A 9,396-nucleotide genomic window follows, 5' to 3' on the forward strand; every position below is an offset into this window, starting at 1 on the left:
GTCATTAAGTCAAAAAATACCCTCATTAAGGGTTTTCTGGTCAGAAAATTCGCGTTTTTTTAAATTTTTTGAAGCGATTATTCAGTTTGAACAATTCCTTAGCTGATCTCCAGGAGAACTTCCAAAATAGGTGTCTGGCGATGGAAAACTTTTCTGCTTAATACAGGGACGACTGGATTCGGTGGAGGGCGTTCCTTGCTAACGAACGATCGGGTGGTTAGTTGTCTCCGAACACCTGGAGAGTCAGAACAAACATTTTCCTGCGACGTGTTTCAGTGAGTGGTGCAAGCCGAAAATGCAGCGTTCGTTAGAGCAGAGGTACGTGATTAAATTCTCGGTAAATCTGCGACAGAAATGTTTGATATGATCGAGCAGGCTTACCTAGATGTTGCTTTAGCAAGAAGTGGTGTGTTTCCGTGGCACCAGGTTTTTTTGGACAGCCCGAAGAGGTCGCTGATGAAGACCGTTCTGGGAGACCTGCGACTTCGCCAAACAACGACAATGCGACTCGTGTGCGCAAAGTTTTGAACTCAGATCGTCAACCAAGTATTCGTTTAATTGCCCGGATGTTAAATTTATCAAATCTGTGGTTCATGACATTGTGACGGAGCACTTGAACATGCGCAAGGTGTGATGGTCCCGAAAGTGCTCACTGACGACCGAAATTGCGGCGAGTTGAAATGTGCCAAGATAATTTGAACATGTTTCACACATGATCAGTGATCCTCAATTTTTGAATAACGTAATCACAGGTGACGAGTCATGGATCTTTGAGTATGATCCCGAAATTTTTTTTCCTTGCCTGATAAGGCCGCTGAAAGGCAAGCATTTTAAGACGACAGAGGTGATCCTTGGCTATTCCGGAGAATGCCTTCCGTGGCGCCTTCGACGCAGAAGGAGCCTATCTTGAAAGTTTTTAAAGAACTGTAACGATTAGTGCAATAATTTTTTTTTAAATCACCTCAATCTTATTACTTTCCGGACAATCCCTGTATTATGTCAAATCCAAGAAATTTTGTTATTACAATAGATAAGTACAGGTGATGATCAAAGATTTAACTAATATTTTGATTTATAAAAAAAGACTGTGTTTCAAAAAAATGTAATTTTTTGTAAGATTTTACCCTTAAGAAGGGCTTAAAAATCGAAATTACTATAAAAATTCTAATTCCTTCGATGAAATATTTATGTATATCAAAAAAGTTTTTGTGAAAAATTCAAGTCGATCGACAGAGCCGTTTCGAAGTAATTTTCTTCGCTTACTCTGAAAACAGCGTTTCGAGAAAATAAGTTTAAAGCTTTGGGTGCCGGTTACACTACATTCGAGAATTCTTATAAATATATATAATAACTAGAGGACCCGCCCAAGTTTTACTGTGGCTGTTACATAGGTAGTACTACTAATACCATCTATATGATTTCTATTAGATGTCGCCTTCTACTTTGGCATCGTTTTGTTTAATGCACGTTTACGCCAATTTAAGGTTTGAGTATTTGATACTGCGATGGTAGCGCCATCCATCGGTCAAACATTTAAAATTAGCAATTAATTACAAATGAAAAATTAATGTAAAAAAACATTTTCCAGTGGACCAAATTGTAAATCTAAACCATTCTCGAATCTCCTTGAACATACACACAAAATTTCATCAAAATCGGTCCATCCGTTTAGGAGCAGTTCAAATGCAAACACACGGTCAGAAGATTTATATATATAAAGATATATCCGAAACTACAGACAGTAATTTCGAGAAAAATGCGTTGCCCCTAACACTAAACAGCTGTAACTTCCGAATGGCTACGGAAATTATTTGAATTTTGAAAAATTAGTATAGGAAGATAATTTTGAATAAACTAAACTAACGAATTAAATTGGATTTTTTTAAATTTTTTGACTAAAATACACACATATGCCGTTTTCGTAAAGTCTTGCCTTCGAAATGTAAAAGCAAAGTGTGACGAGATTCAAAATTTCTAAAATATTCAAAACTAAATAATTTGAAACTCAGTGTAGGGTATTGAAACAGACAAAATTACAAAAAAAGTCGGGCGATGCAAAGCACGTGATTTTCCTATTTCCTTTACACGCCGGCACATTGTGTTGAAAGACTTAACCTATAAACTGTATGATTGCATAGAAATACATGTCTAAACGATTAAAACATAATTAGGTCTTCAAATAGCACGTGCGGTGTTTACTTATACATATGTATATACATAAGTACGGATATAAAATATTGACATTACTTGAATGATCGAACAGCAAGTGGCTGTGCAGTGGGCGGCAACTTTTGGTGAGGGACAAATTTTGGCAAATTTAAATTCAAGTCCAATATCTACGAGTATACGGTATACATATGTAAACAAACAGGTGAAGGTTCTCTAAACAACGGTGAGCAATTAAAAAAAAATTGAAAAAAAACATGAACTTAATATAAAATAATACAAAAACGCAGGCATGCAGGAAATATTAAACATTTTTTATAGCCAACAGTGTACGACTTTTCTTTTTTTAATTAATCAAAATAAATATTTGACATACCAGCCAAGGAAAACAACAAACACAAAAAAATAGTAAAATAGATAAAGAAAATACATAAACGGTAAAAAGTCAACAAATACAAAAAAATAAAAAAAATTATAATATTCAAATGCGAAACATAACGGTTGTGATTTTTTCAAATACTAAACTAGTTTGAGTCCAAGTTTGGCATTCGCTAGTCGCGCACCGGTCAGTAGTAGAAATTGCAATTTATACTAACTATAAGCAAACCAAATGCAAGTAACTTTTCATATAACGGTAACCAGAACGAAAGGCGCTCTAAATGAAATTTCAACAAAATCTACAATCGCATCTAACACCCGAATGGCGTACACAATACATCGATTATGGCGTAAGTCTGGACACTCATTGAAACTAACCGAAAAAATTCAGCTGCTTACACTTAATTCTACACCCCCTTTACCCCTACTTATATACTTTTGCAGTTCATGAAGCAAATGATACTCGAAGCGGTTGAGAATGCGCCAACCGCCAACAGCGCTGAGCTAACGGAACATTTTACACAGTTTCAGCAAAAGTTCTTTGAAGTTTGCGATAAAGAGCTGGAGAAAATCAATTTATTCTACGAAGCCAAATTGGCCGAGATCAATCACAAGTACACATTACTGCGTGATGAGATGAAATTGGCCGAAGAGACGGCTGGCACTGAGTTGTTGGCGCGTCCATCAATACGCATTAAAAATCGTCAATATCGCCAAACGATCGACATGACGAGAATATTGACGCGACATGCGACGCACGACTTCAAGGCGGCCTTTAGTGAGCTCTACTTGAACGTGATACTCTTGCGCAACTATCAGATTTTGAATTATACCGGCTTTCGTAAGATCCTCAAGAAGTACGATAAGGTAAAGTAGAAGAATTTTAATATTACATGACTGTTCTTTCAATAACGCACCTCGTAGCGCATTAGTGGCAGAGCCGGTTATCACTATTTGACCCGGACAGTGGATAAAGCGGTATTTTATACGAATCATGAAACTAAAGGGCTTTTGAAAAAAATCGAGGATATAATGACATATAATCTGGAGCATGGTAATCGTCACAAAGCTATGGAGCGGCTTCGTGTGCCGCCGCTCGCTGACAAATCCCATCCATGGACCTCGTTTCGTACAGGCTTTTCTCTGGGCGCACTTATCATACTCGCAATCTTGGTTTTTTTGTCGTGTGAGTATTATTGGCGTGCTGTGAGCGGTCGCTACTGATCGTTTTCAGCTTTCTTTTTATACTATTGCAACATGTTGCTACAGAGTATAATAGTTTTGTTCAGCGAACAGTTGTACGTATCACCTAAAAGTAATCTACATATATGTGTAGATATAGGGTTATATATAAATGATCAGGATGATGAGAGAAGTTGAAATCCGAGTGACTGTCTGTCTGTTCGTCTGTCCGTCCATCCGTTTGTTCGTCCAAGCGATAACTTGAATAAAAATTAAGATATCTAAATGAAACTTGGTACTGGTGTTGCTTGGCAAAAAGTGAGACGACTTTGTAGATGGGCGATGTCCACAAAGCTCCATTAAACCACAATCTATAAAATGCCATTACTAAGCAATAAATTAAGATATAAAATTTGGCACAGGGCAAGGAGCACTTGGGGGCTAAACATTTTGAAAAAATCGGCCTGGTCCCACCCTATTGAAGGTTTAATGTATATATCTGTACCACTTAAGGTACAATATCCAAATTCACTCAGCACGAATAACTTAAGCACCTTTAAATCGAGGAAAACAGGCGTTAACCTCGTCTTCACCATATAAATGTTCCCTTAAAAACTATTAAAAGCGAGGTAAACCAATAAATAAACACGCCAGAGGCAGTAAATTTTACACCTGGGATAATACGAGAGGACTTTATAGGAGCCGGGCTTAAAAATTAACGATAAGCGTGGCACATTTCGTTGAAAACCCACACCTCAGGACCTCCTCCACTGAAATCCTACAAATATGGCATATAATATTACCTTGACATTCCTATGGTCCAAACGAAATCGAGGTCATCTTAGTTCCTAAAATGGATAAAATTGGGTGAAAACTTGGACTGGACCCTAAGATATATAACTTTCAAAGCTTGTGCGCCCTAAAGAATTTCCCTGGCTTTAATCTTGGCAAGTTACAAGTGTAAGAAATGTTCGGTTCCACTCGAACTTAGTTCTTCCTTTCTTGTTTCGACTAGATTTGATTTAAATTGGTGTGAATAGTTAGAAAAGTATGAAAGAAATAGTGTTAGTTGTAGAAACTGCCAACTAAAGGCCATTGTTAAAAGAAAAATTTGAAATCGAAAATCATACCCAATAGTATTTCTATCAAATATTGATAGAATAGATCCTCCTTTCACTGCCTTAGACCAGTTAATGACCACTTAAAACCCTAAGCAAAGATGAATTTTTTAACCAGTTCTCTCTTATTAGTTCGAAAACATTACTTTGGCAGATAATAAAAACAAAAAAGTCTACATAACCAACTCCCACATCAACATTTAAGACATTCCTTTGAGAAAAAAATATCCTAAGCTTAATCAAGTTCGAATTTATGCGACCACTCCAGTCAAATCTTTGTAGCAATTTCACTAATGAAATCATTAATTTCTAAATTTCTCCTGCCAGTCACAATGAAGGTCATCGACGTGGATGTGGTAACATGTGTGTTACTTTTTCGTGGTCCTTTTACGATGATTTTTTTTCTGGGACTACTCAGTTTGAATTTCTATGTTTGGCGCTATGTGGGTATCAATCATGTGTTGATATTCGAATTGAATCCTCGAAACTTTTTGGCTGCTGTACAAATTCTTGAGATCGCCGTTGTATTCGGCTGCATATTATCACTGCTGACACTCGCTTTCCTACATTCCCAGTACCTTGGCATGCCACCGTATGTGTTTCCGCTGGCTATGCCAATAATAATGATTGTCTTTCTCATCAATCCAATACGCATATTTCATTATAAATCACGCATGTGGCTGCTGCGCTATTTGGTAAGTGTGTTGAGACCTCATATAACTATATAATAATAAATTTTAATCCAATTGTGTTTGCTTTTTTTATCATCTCTAAGGGTCGCATTGCTTGTGCACCTTTCTTCCGAGTCGTCTTCGTGGACTTCTGGTTGGCAGATCAGTTCAATTCGCTCGTAGCACTGTTCGTTGATTATAGTCACATTATATGCTACTATACGACACCGTTCGATTGGTATCATGCCAAAGAGCCAACTACTTGTCACATAAAACAACGTTATACGGCGTTGATACGAGTATTGCCTGCTTGGTTTCGTTTCGCACAATGTTTACGACGCTATCATGACGATCCTGAAAACGCTAAGAAGCATTTAATCAATGCCGGCAAATATTCAACTAGTTTTTTTGTGGTGTTTTTCGATTTCATGGCGAGAAACTATGAAGGTAAGGAAGTAAATGTGATTCGTGAATCACTAATATACAATATATAGGGTGATAGGCCTCCGATGTATTTAGGGGCGTTACGAACAGTAATTAAAAAAATCTATTTCTTTTTTCTGAAAGCGTCTTACGACAGCCGATTGGACAATCCATTTATCTGGTTCTGGATATTGGCTGCCATTGTTTCATCAACATATGGTTTAGCTTGGGACTTTCTAAGAGATTGGGGTATCTTCAGTGCGGATTGCGGCGACCATAAATATTTACGTGCGCAAATTCTCTACAAACCGGTTAGTATATTTCAAATGAAACAAGAGGATCCGGTAACTATTAAAGACAAAAGCCTTAATATTTCCTAACATTCAACTTTTCAGAGTTTCTACTACTGTCTGATTGTGGAAAATCTTTTGCTGCGTTATCTGTGGGCGTATGTATTCGTGTTGGACGCATCAAATGTGGTCAGCCAAAGAGTCATGGCACCTATAGCGGACATATTGGAAGCAATACGGTAAATGGTCATTACAATACATCTATACTGTACTATATTTTTCAGTATTTTCCCCTTAGTCGTTTCTTGTGGAATTTCATTCGTTTGGAGAATGAGCATCTCAACAATTGTGGCCGGTTTCGTGCTGTCCGTGATATCTCAATTACAGTTATTGAACAGCCCTATCGTGGTTCTTTTGCGCCTATTACTGAAGCCCCTGCTAAATCTGTAAACAGTTGGAAAGGTTGTGTTAAACTGAAAATTCAAAATGATTCTAAGCAGGTTGTCAATGTTGTATAGTATTAAAAATAATAGTTTAAAATTTTGCTTAATTGTAATATAATTAATATATGAATTGAGTAAGCATAAAAAGTCATGATTATCAAAAGCAAATGTATTATCTCTTTTGAAAATTGAAGAAAATCCCGAATAAACGAAAAAGTCCGAAGAAAAATTTAAGAATATATAGTGGTAAGTTTCGCGTGGCCACAAGTGTAATTAGTAAATGTTCTCACCAGTTAATGCAAAGCGTACTTAATGGTTTCAGCCCATACTACTTACATACCATAATTAAGTTTACAAAGCTAAAGCTCACCTTATCATAGCACCGTATCAATTAATAACACCAGCGCCATCTACTGCAACTTCAGGAGCGATTTGTTTCAATACAATTGGGTTACAACCGACCGATTTACCGAATTAATTTGATTTTAGTTTTTATTAGCACTTTTAACTTACACACAAAACACTTGCACATATTTAAACACAAAATCTCTGCTTTCTTTGGCTCTTCCTCTATAATATGAGCCAATATTTCACACACTCACTCATTCAACTAAAAGCACTGCCTACGCGGCCATTTTGATGCACCTGTGGCTTCACTTTTCTGCATCACATACACTTTGAATAACCGCGGCATATTTTACATTTTAAGCAAGCACTTTTATTTATTGCACTTTACACTTGCCGCACACAACACTTTAAACATTAAAACACTACATTTATTACATTGGATTATTTTATCACAATTAAAATTAGATTTTCACTTTGATCACATTTTCACAACCGCACGCTTGAACTTCAACTCGAATACTGAAGGTTCGTGCATTCACTGGAATGGTCCTTTTGGAAGTTTGGTTTTTGGAAATGGTACAGTGGCTTCCGCGCGGATGTGCTCTCTTTGTCGTTAACACTTTTCTCGATTTCCGTCTAAACCGGAAAATGAAAAAGCGAATATTATCGATAAATTACAAAAAATAAATACAAAATTTGAACGTAAATTATTATAAAGTAAAATTTTGGTTTTTAATGAAAATAATAATAAAAAATAAAAATTATAAGAAAAAAATTATTAATATAAGAAATCATCATCTCTAAATACTAAAAAATTATTTATTTTATTACAAAATTCCAAATCATTACCAATCGTCTGGGTTGTAAATAATGCATTGAAAAAATAATTTAAATAACATAAACACTATCTTTATACCTTGAACAAGGGAACTACGATAAGCTTGCAAAAAGTTTGTAATACCCAGAAGGAAACATCGAAAACTTTATAAAATGGCGCTACTGGGAAGTTCCCCATTAACGTATGTATAGCCGGACACCTGCCATAACCGGACAAATTTCATGAACACAACGTTTCATTATTATTTTCATACAAAATCCATTCCTATAGCCGGACGTGACAACATGCAAATACCGGGCACTGACACTCTTTTGGTCATATTTCGTTCAAATTATCTCTGATAAACAAGATTTCATAAAATCTGTAAAGAAAACTATGTACAGTTAATAGTTTCCGTTTTTTTAATTTTTTTAATATGTGTCTTTCTGTGACAGTCAAACAAATTGACTTGAGCTGCCAATTAACTCAAACTGCGACGGTAGTTTTCCGATTATGAGGAATTTCACTGTATATAAATAATCAGCGTACGCTTAGTATTCTGTATATACGCATACTAGTCCCTTAGTTTTCAAGATATCGCTCTGAATTGCTTTCTCTGCATGAAACGGGCCATTTATTTGAATCGTCGTTATCGGCCGACTATAGTAACATATAGCTGTCATACAAACGATTAAAATCAAGATCTTTCAAAGAAAACTTTTTTATTTGGCAAGATATCTTCAAAAATTAGGTTTTTAATTTTCAATTCTGGTTTTGCAATAAAAATTAAACTTCAAATTTTTTAAACCGAAATACATATTTCAGATCAAAATATCATTTCACAACAATTAGAATTAATAATTGGAAAATCTAATACAATATATAATGCAAAATTTTTTAATTAAAATATTCGCAATACCGATTAGTAATAATCTGAAATAAAGCAGTTATCGATTTTTTTTTGAGTTTTCCGGTTTAATTGAAACCTCAACAAGTAAAACTCTTCAAGGACATGACTGTTAAACTTGCAATTGCCAAAACTTTCCGAGCGCATCATACGAATAGCGGATCGGCAATTGGAAGAGTCAACTCAATGCAATACTAAAAAGAAAATGGAAATGCAGCTTTGTGAATGAATTGAGTGAATTCAGCGCAAAACTAAAAGTTTTGATAGGTGGCGCTAAGAATTTGCAAATTTTTTAGTTTTCTAGGAACTTGAGTACAGGCACATTTACCAGAACCCTTAATTGTAAAATAGGAGCTACTACTTCAATGATTTAATTAGAAATATGTTACATTCATTTCTTACTGCCATTAGCCCAATATGAAATTTTATGAGGTTCTCCAACACATCGGTGCCGTAGTTATAAAAATTAGTAATGTTTGTGTGGGTTCAATTTGATAAGTGTAATAAATGAAAGCTTTGAAAAGTCAACATATGAACATATGTAGACATCTATAACAAACTTAAAACGATACGGTTTCATCTTGATTCCGTACTTTTAAACTAATATTTTTGCATATTTTGTTGAAATGTTTAAAAATTATTGATAATTAATT

The 9,396-nt window shown here is 35.4% G+C and overlaps 1 protein-coding gene across 1 annotated transcript; it reads left to right on the forward strand.

Annotated features, from left to right (window-relative positions):
- The first annotated feature begins 2,189 nt into the window (after positions 1–2,189).
- LOC105227519 (xenotropic and polytropic retrovirus receptor 1 homolog) lies at positions 2,190–6,847 on the forward strand. The gene is made up of 8 exons (XM_049454399.1): positions 2,190–2,894; positions 2,989–3,411; positions 3,469–3,730; positions 5,172–5,539; positions 5,620–5,962; positions 6,083–6,249; positions 6,334–6,467; positions 6,527–6,847. Exons 1-8 carry the CDS (start codon positions 2,826–2,828, stop codon positions 6,744–6,746), a joined length of 1,986 nt encoding a protein of 661 aa, XP_049310356.1. The 5' UTR covers positions 2,190–2,825; the 3' UTR covers positions 6,747–6,847.
- Positions 6,848–9,396: the final 2,549 nt, after the last annotated feature.

The sequence above is a fragment of the Bactrocera dorsalis genome, chromosome 4 (genome assembly GCF_023373825.1).
Source record: "Bactrocera dorsalis isolate Fly_Bdor chromosome 4, ASM2337382v1, whole genome shotgun sequence".
In the NCBI taxonomy this organism is placed as follows: Eukaryota; Metazoa; Arthropoda; class Insecta; order Diptera; family Tephritidae; genus Bactrocera; species Bactrocera dorsalis.

What these genes read in the sequence shown, in the direction of transcription:
- LOC105227519 (XM_049454399.1), top strand. Translation starts at nt 2,826, where the DNA reads ATGAAATTTCAACAAAATCTACAATCGCATCTAACACCCGAATGGCGT. An exon ending in AATCTTGGTTTTTTTGTCGT is followed by an intron (nt 3,731 to 5,171) that starts GTGAGTATTATT and finishes TTCTCCTGCCAG; the next exon opens with TCACAATGAAGGTCATCGAC. An exon ending in TGTGGCTGCTGCGCTATTTG is followed by an intron (nt 5,540 to 5,619) that starts GTAAGTGTGTTG and finishes ATCATCTCTAAG; the next exon opens with GGTCGCATTGCTTGTGCACC.